A 22,871-nucleotide genomic window follows, 5' to 3' on the forward strand; every position below is an offset into this window, starting at 1 on the left:
GGGGGGGGGGGACAGCTGCTTACCATAGCAGGAACAGGGTGGGCACCGCTCCTGACAGACCACCTCTCCATCGGAATAGGTGTGGTTGTCGGCCAGAAGGAACAGTGTGATTTAGGCCGAGGCTAGGTCATATGCATCCTCGCGAGGCATTTAACTCACAGGCCAGCCCCCGTCCATTGGGGCTATGTCGCGGTCGACCTAGCACGGAACTGACGCCTGCGCGCGCTCGCCAGCCAGACTGGGGGGACCCTCTGGATCTAGATTATCCAGTCTGTTGCCCAGTTTGGCAGTTGATCGTAGATTCTCACAGGAAAAAAACAAAGAAAAGAAAAAAATTCCATTTAATAAGAAAAAAAATTGCCAGGACCAGAGATCCCAGCAAGAAACTAGGTCCTTACTCCTGACTGGGCAGAAAAAAAAAAAAACTGAATGCCTATAGCTGAGAGTGGGAGTATACCCCATGGAACTGCCCCATAGGCGTAGTCAAGCTTTTTCCTGCCTAGTGTTCTACTCCTGTAGGGGCAAGCATAACCCAAATGTCAAGATAGAGAGCTGTGTCCTCCAATGAAAGAAAGAGAAATACGGGTTTATAAGATTTGCAAATCATAGCATTTTGTTTTATTTTGATTTTTACACAGCTTCCTAACCTTTTTGTAATTGGGGTTTAAGTTGAGCACATTAGGTTTTGATTTTGATATTGAGAGGAATTGGTTTATTTTACTTAGCATAACTTAGACTACTGGAAAGTGTTAAGCAGAGAGAAGGCATCCATTCTCCTAGGACACTAGCATAAAACTGGAGCATGATGGGAGTGGGAGGGGTTATATATGGCTGATTAACAGCTTTGGTAGTGTCCCATCTCTTGTAGCCAGCAGCATAAATTGCACCGGTCTCAAGATATTACTGATCCTGCTTCAATTGATGAACAATACAATATATTTTACAGCAGGGATTTAAAAATTAATGCATTATTCGCATCCTATTCAACAAAAATAATAATAATAATAATAATAATAAGGTATTAATTAGGTAAAAAAAAAGGAATTTTCACTCACCTTGAAGAAAGTGGACCAAATGGAGTAGGAAAGGAAGAAACACCTCTCTGCCTGCGTTTTCTAAATGCCTGTTCAATAAGTTTGGCTTCGGATGTTGGGTCAATTCTCCAGAATGAACCTTTTCCAGGCTCCTCTTGAGAACGCGGTACTTTGATAAAGTATCGATTTAGTGACAGGTTGTGTCGTATTGAATTCTGAAAGGAAAAAAAAAAACACACACACACACACACATACACAATAAATATCTGCTTTAAGCATACAAGAATGCTGATGTCTAATCGAATATGATGCAAATGTAGCACTGTAGGAACAAACAATGGTTAAAAATGACCCAAAATTCTACACCGAAATAAAAACATTTTTTAGTAACTATTTTCTAGACATGACAGGCTGTCTCCTAGTGAACCATCTCCCATTCTAAATATAGAGACTGACACTAGAACATGAGCGCAAGAGCTCTAGACAGTGATAAGTACCCTAAAGCAGTGGTCCTCAACCCTAGCCTACAGGGCCCACTAACAGGCCAGTTTGCAAGATAACTGAAATACATCCCAGGTGATATAATTTGCTGCTCAGTGATTGCAGTACTCTAGTCTGCATCTCCTCAAGGTAATACTTAAAATCTGAATTGTTAGTGGGCCCTGAGGACCGGAGTTGAGGACCACTGCCCTAAAGCATAAAGATTGCATAAGTGAAAACAGAAATAAAAAATGGAAAAAGAGGCAACAATAAAATATACAGGATTTAAAAGTCCGAAAAATCAGTAGTCCATACATATATAAAGGCAGCCATACGAGGGGGACCTGAAGTAAAGTCCCAAATGCTGTAAAGGGGGAAAAAAGGGAGAGAGGAGGTGCCTCTAAGTGTAGTATTACAAGATTTATTAGAAAATAAGCAAAATGTAGAGTAAGTAAGCCTGTAATAGATGTCCAGTGTGAACCGTCAGATTTCCTCGGCACTGGTGGAGGAGGAGGAAGGGAGTCCGTGCTCTGTGATAGAACCGCCAGCTGAATCGGTAGCAGGGACTTCCCAATAGATGTTGGCTGGTAGGAAGACGAGCCGATAGAGGCCTGGATCGCAAACACCGTCCTGGAGGAGGATGTGACGTCACTATGCGCGACACGTTTCTGAGTTGGCTGGCTGCCATGACATATGCAGCGGTGCTCCTTCATCAAAAGCGAGGACGTTCACTCGCTATTGATGAAGGAGCGCCGCTGCATACGTCATCGCAGCCAGCCAGCTCAGAAACACATTGCTCATAGTGACGTCACTTCCTCCTCCAGGGCGGTGTTTGCGATCCAGGCCTCGATATTGGCTCGCCTTCCTACCAGCCAACATCTATTGGGAAGTCCCTGCTACCGATTCAGCCGGCGGTTCTATCACGGAGCACAGACTCCCTCCCTCGTCCTCCACCGCCGGTGCCTGAGGAAATCGGACAGTTCACACTGTACAGTATTATACACTATTACAGGCTTACTTACTCCTCTACATTTTTGAGTGGTTTTATGCTTATTTTCCAATAAATCTTGTAATACTAAACTTTGAGACGCCTCCTCTCTTCTTTTTTCCCATTCTAAATATCAAGCAGGTGCCTAGAACAAGTCAGACAGTACCAATAAGTATCCTAGCACAATTAGACAGTCCATATAAAGCAGTGGTCCTCAACCCTGGCCTACAGGGCCCACTAACAGGCCAGATTTGCAAGATAACCGAAATACATCCCAGGTGATATAATTTGCTGCTCAGTGATTGCAGTACTCTAGTCTGCATCTCCCCAACGTAATACCTAAAATCTGGCCTGTTAGTGGGCCCTATAGGCCAGGGTTGAGGACCACTGATATAAAGGACAATCAAATTTGCAGGCATGCTTGAAGGTCTTCAAGGCAAACAGTTGACAGACCACTGCAAATCATTTCAGTAAAAGAAACCTATATTGCATGGAATACCACAACTGCCAATGCTGACCTCATAAAATGGTAGTCTGGTTGTTTATGCCATCAATAGTTTCTGAGATGCTGACCCCTTATATAAGCATGCACATCAAAAAAGTCAGCGTTTCTTAAATGCATTCTATTTCCAGGTCAGTGACACAAATTACACAAGCATTTAAACTGGTATTTTCAGGAGAGTTCAGCCTCTATACTCAATACAATGTTCTTGCTAAGCTGAAATCCAAGCACAAAGCTAAATACACAGATGAAATATATACGGGGAGGTGTTTTACATGCAAAAAGTTTGTTTCTTGCACATGCACTTTAAAGTACACCTCTTGATAGTATTAGTTCCTGTCTGTCATGCTGATGCATGTAGAGTCTTTAACCTGGAACAAGTATAAAAATACTAAATTGCAACACTTTTCTGATACTTGTTTATAGCACACTTGTTCCCCAGACCTGCAACTGAAATGTATCAGAGCCATATACAGCCAGGCAATTCACATTTTCAGAAAGACAAACAGAAGCAAATATTTCTCTCATGATGGGGATATTTTTGGTAAGAAATTCACAAACCTCCTATCTGCATCATTTTCCATTTCTTAAGAGGTCCCCCATTTTTCAGTTTCCCCCATCCCAACTCTTTGCTGAATAACGGAATTTTTGTAAAATCTTACCTGTAAAATTCCTTTCTCTGAGTCCTCCGACAGTCGCCGCCTCTTCATATTCGTCACATATGGGGTATTAGACTTTGCTCCGAAGGAGTAGCTAGGCAACAGAATATGTTAACAATAAAGCTTTAACATATCCCACCCTCAAGGGGTGGTCCCCTCAGTCAATACCCTCCTACTTCCTGCAACCATATCTCAGTTTTAGTGGAATAGCAGTAGAGTATACATTCAAACCCCAAAAGAGGGGCGGGGGCGGCGACTGTCGGAGGACTCAGAGAAAGGAATTTTACAGGTAAGATTTTACAAAAATTCCGTTTTCTCTTACGTCCTCCGACAGTCGCCGCCTCTTCATATTCGTCACATATGGGGACGTCCCAAAGCAGTGCAAACATGAGGGGTGGGAAACGCATCCGCGCCGAAAGGCAACGCAGTCTCCACATCAAAGAAAGGAACCTTACCAAAGGAAGGAAACCAGCTGGGCAACAGCAAAAATAAGTGCTCAACAGGAGCAACAACCCAGGAAAAGACAAAAAAAACAGGGGATACAAAAAAACTATCCCAACAGCCAGGAGTCCCCAACAAGGGACCCTATGGAACAGCCGCACTAAGAACCTTGCGGCCAAAGGAAGCATCCGCCGATGCCTGAACATCTACTTTGTAGAATTTTGTGAAAGTGTGTACGGTCGACCAAGTCGCTGCCTTACACACCTGGGCCACAGAAGCCCCATGACGGCAGGCCCAAGACGTACTCAGTGATCTAGTAGAGTGCGCCTTCACAGGCACAGGGGGAACCTTCCCCTGCAAGGCATAGGCCTGTTCAATGGTCTGCCTGATCCATTTGGCGATGGTAGAGGCCGAAGCCGCCATGCCCTTCCGAGGACCCTCTGGAAGAACAAACAAGGAGTCCGTCCTACGAAAAGACTCAGTCGATTTAAGGTAAACCCTTATCGCCCGAACAACATCCAGAGAGTGCAATCTCACCTCCTTCTGATGTTTAGGCTTCGTGCACAACGAAGGCAAAACAATATCTTCGTTAAGATGGAATTCCGAAACTCGTTTCGGTAGAAAAGAAGGATTAGGTCGCAAGACCACCTTATCCAAATGAACAACCAGGTACGGAGACTTGCAGGACAAAGCCGCCAGTTCCGACACTCTGCGAGCCGAAGTGATCGCCACCAAAAAGGCGACCTTTTTGGACAACATAGACAACGAGATCTCCCTGATCTGTTCAAAAGGAGCACGTTGTAACACAGATAGAACGAGATTCAAGTCCCAAGGAGGCAAAGGATCCCTCCTAGGAGGAACCAGATGCCGCACACCCTGAATAAAAGTGCCAACCAAGGAGTTGGAAGCCACGGGACGTTGAAACAGAACGGCCAGCGCAGACACCTGACCCTTTATCGTAGCCAGCGCCAAACGCTGATCGACACCCGTCTGAAGGAAAGACAGCACACGGGAAACCGAGTACGTGCGGGGTGAAAACCCCCTGGACTCACACCAGGCAAAATAGGCCTTCCAAGTACGGTAATAAACCTTCACCGAGGAAGACTTCCTCGCGTTGATCAAAGTATGAACGACCTCTGGAGAGAGACCCTTCTCCTTCAGGACCTCGGTCTCAACAGCCAGGCCGTCAAAGCCAGCGACTGTAAAGCAGGATGGTAAAATCGGTCCTTGAGACAGTAGATCGTCTCGAAGGGGCAGACGCCAAGGGGCGTCGACCGCCAGATTCACGAGGTCTGCGTACCAGGACCGGCGAGGCCAGTCCGGTGCCACAAGAATCACCGTGCTGCGTTCCGAGTGTAACCTGCGAAGGAACCTGGACAGCAACTGAATCGGTGGAAACGCGTACATCAGCCTGTACTGATGCCACGGGGCCACTAACGCGTCCGACGCGTCTGCCCGAGGGTCGCGCGTCCTTGCCACGAACCTCTTCACCTTGTAGTTGAGGCGAGACGCGAATAGGTCCACATCTGGAAGACCCCACTTCGCGCACAACATCTGGAAGACAGCCGGGTGGAGAGACCATTCCCCCTGATCCAGGGTCTGGCGACTCAGATAGTCCGCCTGCCAGTTCTCCACTCCCGGAATGTGAACCGCCGTTATCGCCGGGACATGAGTCTCGGCCCAAGACAGAATGGCGGCCACTTCTCGAGCCGCTCGGGCACTCCTGGTGCCCCCTTGGTGGTTGATGTAGGCCACCGCCGTGGCATTGTCCGTCTGCACCCGAACCGGGCAGCCCTGCAGCCGGCCCGTCCAGCGATGAAGACAGAGATTTATCGCACGCAATTCCAGAATGTTGATCGGGAGGGAAGACTCCCCCTCCGACCAGGTCCCCTGGGCGGACAGAACGCCCAGAACACCACCCCAGCCCGACAGGCTGGCATCCGTGGTGATTATCGTCCACGAGATCGGACGAAACGACTTGCCCCCGGACACCAACGGGGACTGGAGCCACCACAGAAGGTTTTCCCTGGTGCGATGACTCAACGAGATCTGAAGATCCAGAGATTGAGGTCGCCCGTCCCACTTGGACAGGATCTCCGCTTGGAGACCCCGCGTGTGAAACTGCGCGAAAGGAATCGCCTCGAAGGCCGAGACCATCAATCCCAGACATCTCATACACGTCCGCAGAGACGAGTGTGGAACGTCCCTGAGGGACCTGACTTCCTCCTGAAGAGTCCTGAGTTTGTCTTCCGGCAGGAAGACCTTCGCCTGCACCGAGTCCAGTATCATTCCCAGATAGGGGAGACGAACCGACGGACTCAGTGTCGACTTTGGAACATTTATCGTCCAACCAAACTCCTGCAGAGTTTGCATTGTGACAGACAGGTCCTTCTCCAGACCCTGTCTGGTGGCAGACCGAACCAGAATGTCGTCCAGATACCCCAGGACAGAAATGCCCTGGGCCCTCAATAATGCCAGAACCGGTGCAAGCACCTTGGTGAAGACCCGCGGAGCCGAGGCGAGCCCAAAGGGCAACGCCACAAACTGGTAGTGATCCTCCGCAATGGCAAATCGAAGGTATCTCTGATGACCCTCGAATATGGGGATGTGAAGGTACGCATCCTTCAAATCGATGGAGGCCATGAATTCCCCCGGAACCAGGGCAGCCACCACCGAGCGCAGGGATTCCATGCGGAACTTGCGAACCCGCACAGAGCGGTTCAGAGCTTTCAAGTCCAGAATCGGACGAACCTTGCCCTCCTTCCTGGGCACGGTGAACAGATTGGAATAAAACCCCCGAAATCTGTCCAGATGAGGCACCGGAACCACCACTCCCTGAGCCCTCAGGTCCCGCACCGCCAGGTGCACATCCCGCAGGCGCTCTGGAGACAGTTGTAGATTTGAGGGAAAAAATCTGCTCTCCGGCCGAGAAACTCGATCTTGTAACCAGATCGAACGATTTCCAGAACCCATCTGTCCCGCACACGGGCCAACCAGGGCTGAAGAAAACCGAGCAAGCGTCCCCCCACCCCAAAACTGGGTGAGGGCGCCCCTTCAGGCCGAACTGTTATGGGCCGCAGGTCCGGATTGGCCGGACTTCTGTTTCCCAGACCAGGGCTTCTTCTGAGAGCCTTGGCCCTTGAACGGTGTGCCCTTGTAGTGCGGCCGAAAGGCACGAAAGGACCCCTGAGGGGGCCGAAAACTCGCATGCTTCTTCCCAGAAGCCCCCTTAGCCTTGGGGAAATGGGGCAAGAGAGTGCTCTTACCCCCGGTAATCCCCTTAATCAACACATCCAGGGACTCCCCAAAAAGGCGAGACCCATCATAAGGCAAATTGGCTAAGGTTTTACGTGAAGATTGGTCCACCGACCAACATTTCAACCAAACCAGGCGGCGAGACAACACCGCCACGCTGTGCACACGTGCAGCCAACGGAATCAGGTCCAAGTCCGCATCACACAGATACATGACACCCTGGTGGATTTGATCCACCATATCCAGGGTCGCCGCCGAGGCCGAATCGGCCACTAGGACGCGCCTAAGCATCTGCGTCCAACTTGCGATCGCCTGGGCCGCCATGAGAGAAGCAAACAGAGCCTTAAGCATAGAACCCGTAACAGAATAAGTATGACGGGCAAGAGACTCCAGTCTCCTATCCGTGGCATCACGGAAAACAGGGGATCCCTCTGCAGGGATCGCAGTGGCTTTGTTCAAAACCGCAATTGCATGATCCACTGGTGGAGGCACACACCACCGTTCATCAGTGGCAGGCGAGAAAGGATAACGCAGCTTAAATTTACTTGGAACCGCAAAAGGTTTGCGCAGATCGCGCCATTGGTCCTTAACAGCGCGCTGAAAATCAGCATTGCAGGGAAAAACCTGCGGCGTCCTGCGTTTTCTCTGCGTCCCATACGCCGCCAAGGCAGCTGGGGGACACACCTCGTCCTGCAAACGCAGCGTCTGCTTAATGGAAGCAATCAACTCATCCATGATTGCAAGCTCTTCAGGCGAGCCAGGGGGAGAATTATCAACCCCCTCAACTTCAGCCTCTACCTCAGACCCCACTAGATCAAGAGAGGAGCGGGACCCCGATAGGGGGGTCCCTGCCAGAACAGCCCCATCACCTTCACCCTCAGAATCAGAGGACAGAGCAACTCTGGGCCGTTTAGTAGATTGAGCAGCCACTAGCATTTGCACCTGGGCAGCAAGGCCAGCCACAATAGTGGCTAAATCCCCCCCTGGGGGGGAAACAGCGGTCCCCTGGCTTTCCACCAATACTGTGGGAAACTTGCCCTCCTGAGAATCCATTGCCCCTGTATGCCAGACAACCAAGGGTTAACTGCCCCCTTTCAGCAAGCGCGGCAAGCGCAGCCCACCGCACCACACTCAGGCACAATGAGACCCCCACAGGGAATATACAGACCGAATACAGGCAATGGAACACAGGAATAGAAGGATAAAACCTGAGGAGACTCCGCTGCTGCTGCTGCCTCGATCGGTGCTTCCAGGAAAGAGGAAGTGATGCTGCCAGGGCGCTCTATGTAAGCCTATGGAGGCTACAAGAAAATGGCCGCCGTGCATGTAAACCATGCGGCCGGAGCGGGCGCCGGTAAAATGGCGTCGTTTGGCGCCGAAATCGCCGCTCCACAGTGCATAAAAACACACACAATTTCATCCCATTATATGGATACATGTTAGATCGCCGCAGCGATCGCTGTATATGCCCCAACATGCCATTAAAAACATGCCCCACAGCACACAGCTCCTCACACAGCCCAGTCTGACACACTCAGTGTCATACAGCTCCCCCCCCCCCTTGCAGCCCACAGCATGCAGCCGAGAGATAGGGAGACAAGCAGTGTGATTTAAAGGCAGGTTACACAGTCCCAGACTGAGACCCCCCCCAGACAGACAGGTCCCCACATAGATACACTTACCTCACATGGCGTGGGGAACCCGCACAGGCGAACAAGCCACTGCACATGAGGCAGGGAGAGTCGCAATTCAAGACGCACACAATGGCGGTTAAGAAACCGCACAGCGTCCGGTGAGGTAGCCACCTCACCAATCATCCCTGCACCGAACAGGGATGGGTCGTTCACTGTGCCAGGAGCGTTACCTGGCTGAACGCTCGATGGCAGACTGGGAAGCCACTGACCCACGACCTGCGACCAGGGGGATCAGCCCGAGACCCAGTCCGCATGATCCTCTTCGTCCGAAGAACTAACTAATGCTGACAAAAATAACAGCTAATTAAAGGTAGAGAGAAAACTCAAACAAAATATTAAAAAGAAGAAAGAGTCTGGGACAAAAAGTCCCAGCACAGAGAGAGCCAGCCACTCCTGACAAGCTAGACATTAAAACTGAGATATGGTTGCAGGAAGTAGGAGGGTATTGACTGAGGGGACCACCCCTTGAGGGTGGGATATGTTAAAGCTTTATTGTTAACATATTCTGTTGCCTAGCTACTCCTTCGGAGCAAAGTCTAATACCCCATATGTGACGAATATGAAGAGGCGGCGACTGTCGGAGGACGTAAGAGAAAGTTTTTTTCAAAGCCACTAAAGTCTGTGCTCCCCTTACAGCAGAGGTGTCAAATTCAATTTCATGGCGGGCCGCATCAGCATTATGGTGGCCCTCAGAGGGCTGGTTCTATCAGTAGCCCACCACCATCAGAAGTCAAGAGTCCCCCACCCTCCTTTACATCACTGTGCATCCCACTTACCATGTACTGTTGCTGGGAAAAAGCTGGGTGTGGAGCTGGGAAGCAGAAACTGATGGGGCTGGAGGTGGACCAGAGGAGGGCTGGAGTCAGCTGCCGGAGTCTACTGAATGCTGAGACCAGCGGAGGCGGAGAGGAGAGGGTGCTGCGGCTGCACAGAGATGTGCAGGATCTGTAGGAGTTCTGTCCTCCTCTCTGCTGCCGACTGCTGAGATGAGGGGGTGGCAGAGACAAGCCTCTCTGTGGCTGCACAGGCAATAACAGGATCTCTCAGAGGAGTTGTGTGCTCTCTGCTGCTAAGAGATAAGCTGCAGCTTCAGGAGAGGTGCAAGGGCCCCATGAATTGGCCTGGAGGGCCATATTCTGCCCCCGGGCCTTGTGTTTGACACATGTGCCTGACAGCTAAACTCCAATTACACTGTCCAATGTGTGTGCTGGGCTGATAACATGGCTCTGCAAAAGTGAGTATTACTAGTCACTATCTGCGTTTTTTTGCATCTTCTGGCAGAGACATTTTTCAATTTGACAGTTCCCCATTATCACCCTTTTGCATGTCATTTGCCTAAAATTTCCTGGAACAATAGACAGGTTGCAGCAGCTGTCACACAAAGCTGAGATTTACAAGCACGGAGATATGGGGGCTTTTGGAGGTTATTGCGCAGGCGGCATGGCATTTGTGAAGTTCTTAAAGGGGAACTACGCTAAATCTGATCACCACAAACAAAAAATGCTATTTATTCGTTTATAATATTCAAAGCAAACATATCTATCCATGTCTCCATGCTATATTTTGCTAAGAAATCACTTTGAAAAACACCTCCTAGCCTTTCTGGCTGTGGCCATCTTGAGTAAGAGCAGATGATTCATGTAGCATTTACTTCCTATACGCCCATAGCTCAGGCATGCAGGGAGGAGGGTGTGCTTAAAAACCCTCCTAAAGACACCTGGGACTTATGACATTTACCTAGGCCTGGAAACCAGAAAATAACTTAAGAAGCAAAAAAAAAAAAAAGTTTATAACAATCTTGCTATCTATTTACAAATTCTAGCAACATAAGGATTATTAGTCAATGTTGATTGAGATAGTGAAGTTCTGCTTTAAAACGTGCATTTATCCTTTAAAGCGGTTGTAAACTGCCGAAAAAAATAAAATAAATAAACCCTGCAAGACAAAGGCATAATGAGCTAGTAGGCTTACCTGTAGGTAAAAGTAAAAAAAAAAAAAAAAAAAAGGAGTATACTTCCGCTTTAATCTAGGCTACAAAAAAGAAAAAAAAAAAAACACCAACAGTGTTATGCAAGTTAGTGCTTAGAATGTACTTTTATTTAACGTTTATGACAGGAGGAGCTTAAATCTTCATTGTAGCTTCTACAGGGCCTTGAAAAAATTTAGTTTTTGTAAGAACTTACCATAAAACCTTTTCTCCGAGTCCTCTGACAGTCGCAGCCCTTTCAGTGTTCCTTCACCATTGGGTAATGGCACCCTCTGCAGGAGCAGGCTAGGCAGAGAAAAGACTTAGCAAAAGCTTTACACAAAGACACACCTCTAGGGGGCAGGCCCTCCGACATTACCCTTAGCCACCTAGTGCTGCTCTAGCAAGCAGTACAGGAAGACCATCAACCCCAGAATAGAGGGGCAGGGGCTGCGACTGTCAAGAGGACTCAGAGAAAAGAGTTTTACGGTAAGTTCTTACAAAAACTATTTTCTCTTATGTCCTCTGACAGTTGGAGCCCGTTCAGTGTTCCTTCACCATTGGGATGTCCCAAAACAGTGCAGGTGTGAGGGGTGAGAAAGATGCAACCAAATAAACGGAAATGTGTCAACAAGGCCAGAAAAGAAGTCAAACAGGGCAACAGGAGCCAACCCAGAACAAAATCCACCCCAAAAAGAGACAGAGCACGTCTCTTCAACAAACCGCCGCGCTCAAAACTTTGCGGCCAAAGGAAGCATCACGTCAATTTTGTAGAATTTTGTGAAAGTGTGCACAGACGACCAGGTCGCCGCTTTGCACACCTGAGCCACAGAAGCCTGATGGCGAAAAGCCCAAGAGGCACTCACGGCTCTAGTAAAGTGTGCCCTCACCAGGAAAGGAAGCACCTGACCCTTTAGTGAATAGGCCCGAACAATAGTCTGTCTGATCCATTTGGAAATGTTTGCAGCAGACGCAGCCGAACCCTTCTGAGGTCCCCCAAGAAGGACAAACAGGGAATCAGACTTCCGAAAAGACTCTGTGGCCAACCCTGATAGCCCAGACCACATCCAATGAATGCAAGGCAGATTCCTTGGAACGCTTAGGCTTCGCGCAAAGCAAAGGCAACACAATATCCTCGTTGAGGTGGAATTCCGACACCACCTTGCGGAGAAAGGGCTGATTAGGTCGCAAGACCACTTTATCCCGATGAACCACCAGATAGTGCGATCGGCAAAAACAAAGCCACTAGTTCAAACACTCTGCGAGCAGAAGTGATAGCCACCAGAAAGGCCACTTTCTGAGACAACACAGGCAGAGCAATTTCTCTGATGTTCTCAAAGGGGGGCCGTTGCAAAGCAGACAAGACCAAATTCAGGTCCCACGGAGGAAAAAGGAGCCCTCCGCGGTGGAGCCAGATGATGCACCCCTTGAATAAAAGTGCGAATCAGGGAGTTAGTCGCCAAGGGCGTTGGAAGAAAATAGCCAAGGCTGACAACTGACCTTTGATCATGCCCAGAGCCAAACGCTGATTCAAACCTTCCTGCAGGAAGGCCAAAACCCTAACCATCGAAAATAAGCAAGGATGAAACCCTTGCGACTCACACCAGGCAATATACATCTTCCAGGTACGATGGTAAATCTTCCTGGAGGTAGTCTTCCGAGCCTTCAGCACGGTAGGAATGACAGAATCCGAGAGAGACCTCGGTCTCTCAACACCTGGCTTTCAACAGCTACGCCGTTATAGCCAGAGACTGTAGAGCAGGATGGAAGATCGGCCCTTGAGACAGTAGATCTTCTCTCAGAGGAAGCCGCCAGGGAGGCTCAATGACCATCTGCACAAGGTCCGCGTACCAAGACCGACGAGGCCAGTCTTGAGCCACCAGAATTACCTGCACCTGTTCCAACGCCAACCTGCGGAGGAACCTGGACAACAGTTGAATCGGAGGGAAGGCATAAATCAGCCGGTACTGGTGCCAGGGCACCACCAACGTGTCCGCCAGAGGATCGCGGGCCCTGGCCACGAACCTTCCCACCTTTTTGTTCAGATGGGACATGCAGAGTCCCCCACCAGGCACACAGGAGGTGAAACAGAGACCATTGCCCCTAATCCAAGGACAGATGACTCAGTCCGCCTGCCAGTTTTCCACTCCCGGAATGTGAATAGCCAAAATCGCTGGAATGTGCGCCTTGGCCCAAGACAGGATCTCGGCCACTTCCTTGGCCGCTTGGGCACTCTTGGTGCTCCCTTGGTGATTGATGTAAGCCACCGCCCTGGCATTGTCCGTTTGAACATGAACCGGGCAACCACGAAGCCGAGTCGAACAATGTAACAAGCATAGCTTGATCGCTCGGAGCTCCAAGACATTTATAGGCAAGGAGTATTTCTCCGCCAACCACGTTCCCTGCGCACACAGGGTGTCCAGAACAACACCCCAGCCAGACAGGCTGGCATCCATGGTGATCACCGTCCACAACAGAGGCAAAAAGGACTTGCCTTGGGTCAGAGTGGATGATAGGAGCCATCACGAAAGTTCTGTCCTTGTGAGGCGGCTCAAACATATCCTCCTGTCCAACGACTGAGGATCCTTGTTCCACCTGGCAAGAATCTCTGCTTGCAGAGTTCTCATGTGAAACTGAGCAAACCGGATGGCTTCGAAATCATCAGTCCCAGGGACCGCATGCAGGCCCGTAGAGAGGAGAGATCGTTGTCCCTGAGGGACCTGATCTCTCCCTGCAAGGTCTGAAGTTTTTCCTCCAGGAGAAAAACCTTCGCTTGAGCGGAGTCCAGGACCATCCCCAGGTAACTTAGACGGACTGATAGGGACAGTGCCGATTTCTGGAAGTTGATGGTCCACCCGAACTCCTGGAGCATCTGAACCGTGACCGTCAGATCGTTCGATAGATTAGCACACGAGCTCGCCCTCAACAGAAGGTCGTCCAGAAAACCGAGGACCGCAATCCCCCTCTTGCGCAGCAAAGCCAGCACCGGAGCCAAAACCTTGGTGAATACCCTGGGAGACGAAGCTAGACCAAAGAGTAATTCCACAAATTGAAAATGCTCCTCTGCCACTGCGAAGCTGGGATGCCACTGATGACCTTCATTAGATAGGGATGTGCAGATACGCATCCTTTAAGTCGATGGAGGCCAGAAAATCTCCTTTACATAACTACGCCACCACTGACCGGATGGATTCCATCTGGAACTTCTGCACCCGCAAAAAGCAGTTCAGAGACTTAAGGGCCAGAATCGGACGCACTTTGCCCTCTTTTCTGGGCACCGTTAACAGGTTGGAATAGAACCCGCGAAACCTGTCCCGCTGAGGGACTGTTATAATAACTCCTTGGGCAAGAAGAGCTTGCACAGCCCCCTTGAGATCTCGCAAATGATCGGGAAACAGACGGAGATTTGAGGGAAAAAACCTGTCTGCAGGGCGAGACCGAAACTCGATCTTGTACCCTGAGCGAATCAGTTTGTGAACCCACTTGTCCCGGATTTGGGACAACCAGGGTTCCCGAAACCAGCACAGATGTCCCCCCCTTGAAACTGGTGAGGGCGTTCCTTCAGGCGGAGGAGGACTGGGCCGCCGCTCCGGACTGACCAGCCTTGGGCTTCCCAAACCATGGCTTCTTGTGACCGCCAGAGGCCTTAAAGGATTTACCTTTTTCCTGTGCCCCTGAGGCATGAAAGGACCCACGATGAGCCTTGAAGAAGGACCCCGCCGACCGCTTGGCGATTTTCCCTTAGCGGTTTAGGGCAAAAGGGTACTCTTACCCCCCGTAAGACCCTTGACCAGCTCCAAGGGATCCCCAAAAAGACGATCCCCCAAATGAGGGACATCAGACAGTCTTTTTGGAGGCATGGTCAGCCGACCAGCTTTTTAACCAAACTATGCGGCGGAGTGCGACCCCAACCGCAGATAACCTTGCAACCAAAGGAGCCTCGTCCAGGACCGTGTCACACAGGTATACCAAGGCCTGGGCCATTTGATCCACCAGGTCAAGGACAGTCGGAGGGACCGACTCCGCCACCAAGCTGCGCCTAAGCACCATGAACCATTATTCAGTGACCGTCTGTGAAACCATCACAGAAGCGAACACAGGCTTGGGCAGAGAGCCCGCCACCAAATCCATGTGGCGGGAAAGTGTCTTCACGCGCCTATCCGTCGGGTCTCTGAACACCGGGGAGTCCTCCACGGGCATCACCGTGGATTTATTCAACCTGAAAACAGTGTGGTCCACCTTAGGTGACACCATCCAGCAATTGTTGACAGGGTCCGCAAAGGGATAGCGGCGTTGAAACCGCTTAGGCACCACCAGCATTTGCTTAATGCGACGCCACCGTTCGTTCACGATTTCGGGGAAAACCTGACCTGACTTCTGGGCTTTGCGGGACCCAAAAGGAAACCCGCTTACCTGGCTGGGTGGGCTCATCAACAATATTCAAAGTCTCCCTGACGGAGTGAATAGTGCTTCTATCAGAGCGCGTTTCCGTGCCGCAGTGGAGGAGGACTCCTCCTCCTCTTCAGAATGTGAGGACTGGGACCCCTCAGGGGGGACATTGTCCATGGCAACCAAATAAGGCTCCGAGTCAGAAGACTGAGAGGGCATTGGCCATTTTTGAACAGTACGTTGGGACATCAGCAGATCAACCTTTGACGCCAAAGTCGCAAGAGCAGCAGATTAGGAGGCCATAGAAGTTGTTTCAGGAGTTCCCGAAGTACCAACCAGGTCTGTGGGGAATTTGATATCCTGTGAAAATAAAAATTTTTGGACACTGGCCCAATCGGCGATTTTTGCGGTCTGCACCGCAAACTTGCACCGCCGCTGGAGTCCCCCTTTAAATAGATGCATAAAACAGGAAAAGCACAGTTTTGAGGTGAGATGCCTGAAAAAACTGAAGAAAACAGCCCCCACAGTGTCAGAGTGTAAGTTACCAGACTCCCCTCACGTTCTGCTGCACGAAAAGGAAGAGGCCAGCAGGAAGTGACCTCATCCACTAGAGGCCGATACAGCGCCCTGAGCCACTGAAAAATGGATGCCAATGAATTCAATGGGGAAAAAAAGCACCAGCAAAATGGCCGCTGCCCTTACTAGGCGGCTGCCCACATCCAAGAGCACAGAATATGGCTGCTGCCCTGTGATGCCCTCACAGGGCGTCAGCCAGGCTGCCTTCACCCAAAATGGCGGCCGAAAGAAAAGGCGCCAAAAAGTCAGGACCCCAGGCACTGGCCACCGCGGGAATCCCCCAGGGAGACCCCAGGACAAGGTAATAAGCCCCCACAGCCCCCCATGCAGCATTTACCGCAGAGCGCCCCCAACAGGGGGCGGGGAGGTATGGACCGTCCAAACCGGCCGGGGGGGGGGGGGGGGGAGGACACTACAGAGACCGCACGTTCTGACATCCCAAGGAGTTAGCCCACATAACTCCCCCTCACATAACTGTCCCAGGGACACGGGGGGTAGCATCACTCCCTGTACCACGGACTCTGCTCCGATACGGAACTACTCCCACCCTGAGTGGGGGTGCCGTCATCCAAGGGGGGACACTGCAACACAGGGCGTTCCAGAGTTGAGACCGTCCCAGTGATGAAAGCTCTCTGCAAGCTCGTCCTCATACACAGGGGCACCGTCGTGGCGAGGCCTGGGCGGACCACAACCTGCACACACTCGTTGGTCAGGCTGGGCCACCATAAGGATCTATATTATCCAGTGTGAGGCCCAGCCCGGCTGTCGCTTGTAGTTCTCCAGGAGGATCCCCCTGACTAACTAGCAATAGTGAGTGAGGAAAATAAAACCAACATTTTTCAAAGAAAAGAAAAAAACAGACAGGAGCCCCAGCTAGAAGACCTAGACCTACTCCTGAAGCTAGGCAGCAAGAAACTGAAGAGCAGCCCTAAGTGGCTAAGGGAAATGGCTGAGGGAACTGCCACCTAGAGGTGTGTCTTTGTGTAAAGCTTTTGCTAAGTCTTCTCACTGCCTAGCCTGCTCCTGCAGAGGGTGCCATTACCCAATGGTGAAGGAACACTGAACGGGCTGCGACTGTCAGAGGACTCAGATAAAGTATTCATACCCCTTGAAATTTTCCAATTTTTAACCAAAATTGTAAACCTATTTTATTGAGCTTTTATGTGATAGACCAGTACAAAGTGGCACATATTTGTGAAGTGGAAAGAAAATGATAAATGGTTTTTAAAGTTTTTTTACAAATCAATATCTGAAGAGTGTAGTGTGCATTTGTATTCCGCCCCCTTTACTCCGATACCACCAACTAAAATCTAGTGGAATCAATTGCCTTCAGAAGTCACCTTTCATTAATTTAAGTACCTGTGTGTAATTTAATATCAGTATAAATACAGCTGTTCTGTGAAGCTCTCAGAGGTTTGTTAGAGAACCTTAGTAAATAATCCGCATCATGAAAGCCAAGGAACATACCAGACAGGTCAGGGATAACGATGTGGAGAAGTTTAAAGCACAGTTAGGCTTTAAAAAAATATCCCAAGCTTTCAACACCTCATGGAGCGCTGTCCAATTCATCATCAGAAAATGGAAAGAGTATGGCACAACTGCAAACCTTTCAAAACATGACCGTACACCTAAACTGACAGGCTGGGCAAGGAGAGCAATAATCAAAGAAGCAGCCAAGAGGCCCATGGTAACTCTGGAGGAGCTGCAGAGATCCATAGCTCAGGTGGGAGAATCTGTCCACAGGACAACTTTTAGTCATGCACTCCACAAATCTGGCCTTTATGGAAGGGTTGCAAGAAGAAAAACATTTTTGAAAGAAAGCCATAAGAAGGCCTGTTTGCAGTTTGTGAGAAGCAATGTGGGGGACACAGCAGACAAGTGGAAGAAGGTGCTCTGGTCAGATAAGACCAAAATTAAACTTTTTGGCCTAAAAGCAAACTGCTATGTGTGGCGTAAAACTGCACATCACCCTGAACACTCCCATCTCCACCGTGAAACATGGTGGTGGAAGCATCAGGTTGTGGGAATGATTTTTTTCAGCAGGGACCGGGAAACTGGTCAGAGTTAATAGGAAGATGGATCGAGCCAAATACAGGGCAATCTTAGAAGAAAACCTGTTAGTGCACAGGTGGCAAACACAAGGTCCACCGGGCATTGTGATGTGGCCCACAGCGTCCCCAGGCCACCACCTCTGGCTCGCACTTCCTGCCATCACTTGTAAACACAGGAACTTCTGTGTTTACAGCGACAGCTATGGTCTCGACGACTCCCAGATCCCTGCAGGCACTGATGGCTTTGCTCACAAGCACAGTGGGGCAGAGGGGTAGGGTGGGGCCAGATCTAACAGAAGGATCTCCCTGCAAGATTCCAGAAGTAGTCACAGATCACACACGTCCACCTACACATGTGCTAGAGCATAATACACAGGGAGGGAACTGCCTAGTAGAGGTGCGAGGAAGCTTTGGGAAGGAGGGATGAGGGGAATGTGGGCTGTGGAGGTAGATCTATGCAGAGACCAGAACCCAGAAGGAGGCGTGGAAATGAGATGTTGCACCCTGTACACAGCACACCCCTGAACCCTAAACACCCTGTACCCAGCACACCCCTGAACCCTAAACACCCTGTACCCAGCACACCCCTGAACCCTAAACCCCCTGTACACAGCACACCCCTAAACCCCCGCTGTACACAGCACACCCCTAAACCCCCGCTGTACACAGCACACCCCTAAACCCCCGCTGTACACAGCACACCCCTAAACCCCCGCTGTACACAGCACACCCCTGAACTCTACACCCTGTACACAGCACATCCCTGAACCCTACACTCAGGTACACAGCACATCCCTGAACCCTACACTCAGGTACACAGCACATCCCTGAACCCTACACTCTTGTACACAGCACATCCCTGAACCCTACACTCTTGTACACAGCACATCCCTGAACCCTACACTCTTGTACACAGCACATCCCTGAACCCTACACTCTTGTACACAGCACATCCCTGAACCCTACACTCTTGTACACAGCACATCCCTGAACCCTACACTCTTGTACACAGCACACCCCTGAACCCTAAATTCTGTACACAGCACACCCCTGAACTCTACACTCTGTACACAGCACACCCCTGAACTCTACACTCTGTACACAGCACACCCCTGAACTCTACACTTTGTACACAGTACACCCCTGAACTCTGAGCTAGTTATTACTTAAATTAAAAAACAGTAATAATTAAATGCAAAGGCAATTAATAAATATAATAAAGGATACACAGTTTTAGATATGCAACTGGCCCCTTGAAGACAACCATATAGCTGATGCAGCCCCCGATGCATTGGAGTTTGACTACCCTGTGTTAGAGTCTGCAAAAGGCTTGAGACTGGGATGGAGGTTCATCTTCCAGCAGGACAACATCCCTAAACATACAGCCAGAGCTACAATGGAATGGTTTAGATCAAGGCATATTCATGTGTTAGAATGGCCTAGTCAATGTCCAGAACTAAAAATACAATTGAGAATCTGTGGCAAGACTTAAAAAATTGCTACTCACAGACGCTCTTCCATCCAATCTGACAGAGCTTGAGCTATTTTGCAAAGAAGAATGTCCAAAAATGTCACTCTCTTGATGTGCAAAGCTGGTAGAGACCTACCCAAAAAAGACTTGCAGCTGTAATTGCAGTGAAAGGTGGTTCTACAAAGTAATGACTCAGGGAGGCTGAATACAAATGTATGCCACACTTTTCAGAAATTTGTAAAAAAAAAAAAATCGAAAACCATTTATCATTTTCCTTTGACTTTACAATCATGTGCTACTTATTGTTGGTTCGTCACATAAAATCCCCAAAAAAATACATTTACTTTTTCGGTTGTAACATGACAAAATGTGGAAAATTTCAAGGGGTATGAATACTTTTTCAAGGCACTGTATATGTTGTCACCTAGGCAGCCAGGTAAAAACTGTTCAGTACAAAGTACTAATAGCTGATCAAAGGTATCGATCAGGTTCTATAAATCCCAATTTATCTAACGTGTAATCCTACATCAGTATATAATGCCATTATCTCTTGTGGTAGGATAAATATTCTGTATTGGTTACACTTACCTGCCAACCTTTATCAGCAGATCTGTAGTATGGGTAATGTTTGGTAATATGAGCATAGATGCCACTCAGTGTGAGCTGTCGATCTTGTGCATAGGAGATTGCCTGAACGATGAGCTGTGCATAGGAATATGGGGGCTTAGAGGCATCCTGAAAAAACAGAAATGAAGAATGTATTAAAAATAAGACAGTATAAATTGCCTGCTGAAAGTGCTAGTTCCCAGTCTGTTTGGCTTTAATACTTTGAGAAACTGACCTGACTTGAAATGGAGCTGGTGTAGTCAGAGGAAAGGTTCCTGCTCTGCATCCTTACTGTGGGTAGTGACCTAAAGTACTGAAGCCTTTGGATCAACATACAGTGGGTATAGAAAAGAATCACCCCCCTTTAAAATAGTCACATGTTGTTGCTTTGCAGCCTGAAATGTTTTTGGTTTTATCCAGCTGTATTTACTAAGTGCAACTTAAAACATCCAAGTTAAACATTCAGTGCCGGTTCACATTTGTGCGATTGCGGAGATTGCATGTAATTCGGAGTGCACTACAGATTGTATGGCTGAATTCGCATCACATTTGGCCAAAGTTGTGCAGGACCCTTTTTTCAGTCCGCACCAGAATCAAATCACATGGGTGTTCACACCCATGCGATCCGATTCCTGTCCGAATTGACAGTTCACAATGCAATATGCAAACTAATCTGGGGGGTCATTAACTTTGTATGGACACTCCCATCAGTTCCCACACGGCAGTGTGTACTGCCTTTGGAGTCAGGTGCGATGCTGGAACCTCCATGCTTTACTGTAGGAATGGTGTTATTTGAACGGCGAGCTGTATTGGATTTCCGCCAGACGTATTGTTTGGTGTTGAGGCCAAATAATTTTAGTCTCATCTGAGCATAGCCCCTTTTTCCATGTGGCCCGAGAATCTTCAGGGTGCGTTTTGGCAAAGCTCAGCCGTGACTGCATGTGGGATTCCTCGAGCAATGGCCTTTTTCTTGCCCCCCTCTCATACAAGTAACATTTGTGGAGAATTTGGGATATTGTTGTCACATGCACACAATAACCAATCTGTCATTAACCCCTGCAACTGCTTCAGAGAGTTGCTGTAGGCCTCTTGGTAGCCTCTCTGACCAGTTTCCTGCTGGCTCTTTCATCCAGCTTGGAGCAATGTCCTGATCCAGGGAGGGTCTGTGTTGTACCAAATACCTGCAATTTTAAACCGTAACATGTTGGGTATCTATTTACTCGGCGTGACATCATCTTTCACAATATACAAAAAAAAAATGGGCTAACTTTACTGTTTAGTATTTTTTAAATGCAGTGAAATGTGATTTTTCAAATTTTTTCCAAAAAAATGGCGTTTTAAAGACTGCTGCGCAAATACCGCGTGACAAAAAATTTTGCAATGACCCGACATTTTATTCTCAAGAGTCTTTGCTAAAAAAATATATATATAATGTTTTGGGGTTCCAAGTAGTTTTCTAGGAAAAAATACTGGTTTTAACTTGTGAACAAAAAGTGTCCGAAATAGGCTCAGTGGTTAAGTGGTTAAGTTTACAAGTCATTTTTAGGAGTGACTCTGTTTATTTTTTTTCTGACAGGTTGGTGTTAGATCTTTAGCTAGGAGTAAATACACCTAGATAAAACAAAAACTATGTCTGTCTTCAAATGAGGATGCAAAGCAACAAAATGTGATTATTTTAAAGGGGGTTGATTCTTTTCTATACCCACTGTAACAGTCAAGCAAGTATAACAGGCAAGAGGAATCAGCCACATGACCACACAGAGGATCCCTTTAACATGAACTTTACTAACAGGTAAATAGTAGGATCAACTATGTTAACAAGGTCAAAGTGGCAAAAGAGTGTGCCACACAGTACAGAACATTAAACTGAATATTAAAGAAACAAAGAGTTCCTGCGAGCTACCACTCAATTTAGATTTTTAAAATGCCGCAAACACCTCACTTCTCATTAAAAGTGTAAATAATATAAAATGTATAAAATGTGTTGCGCATAATAAAAATCTATAAAATGTAATAAATAACTTCAATCAATACCTGGTGCATATAAAGTTCAATTGGGTGAACCCCTAATAATCTTCATTAATATAAATATAAATGTCCGATATACTAATGATATATATAGACTGTGAAAAATGAGCCAATGAATATGTGAAAAAATCAAAGATACAAACATACTTTCAATAAATCCAATAAAATACTCATATAAGTGCGTAGTGCAATTGCTAATCAAAGTGCATCAATCAATTAACTAAAGTGCCAAACCAATCTTAATAAAGCACTGCACAAATAGATCCGATCATAAAGTGCAAAGTGAATAAATAGAAGATGTGAAAAAAGATAATGGAATGTCCAAAAAATGAAAAATAAATATATAGTCTGTGAATCAGTGCCAATAACAATATCTTGCAGTGCTTAAAACCACCAAAAGGTGGCAGGTGCTCCCCAGAGAATTGAGTGACCAGAGTGTCACGGATCCTTGAATCACTGTGCACCCCCTTGTGAATGGGCGCTCACCTTAAGGATGATTAAATCAAGCTCATCAATAGGGGCTCCTGCTCAGGGATGACCCTTCCAATGATCCTTTGTTCACACCACGATATAAAGGAACTTATGTCACGGGAATCCGATGAATCTCTCCATCACAACCTCTACCATTCCAGTACCGAAGTGTCACCGTATTATATGTAAAAACAGGAAATCTCCAATAGTGCTTATACCGTTTAACAATTTATTTCAATTAAAAATCCATCAATATCAAC

General features: G+C 48.3%; 1 protein-coding gene across 2 annotated transcripts in view; it reads right to left on the minus strand.

Moving 5' to 3' along the window:
* The window catches only part of FOXK1 (forkhead box K1), a 210,820-nt gene that overhangs the window by 92,699 nt on the left and 95,250 nt on the right, over nucleotides 1-22,871 (minus strand). For both annotated transcript variants that reach the window (XM_082261198.1, XM_082261197.1), the window contains exons 4-5: nucleotides 20,095-20,241; nucleotides 1,056-1,249 (exon numbers count right to left, since the gene is read on the minus strand). In XM_082261198.1, coding sequence (XP_082117324.1) covers nucleotides 1,056-1,249; nucleotides 20,095-20,241 — 341 coding nt within the window. The remainder of the gene's footprint in view (nucleotides 1-1,055; nucleotides 1,250-20,094; nucleotides 20,242-22,871) is intronic.

This window comes from Pelophylax lessonae, assembly GCF_965119305.1.
Source record: "Pelophylax lessonae genome assembly, chromosome: 6".
NCBI classification, from domain to species: Eukaryota; Metazoa; Chordata; class Amphibia; order Anura; family Ranidae; genus Pelophylax; species Pelophylax lessonae.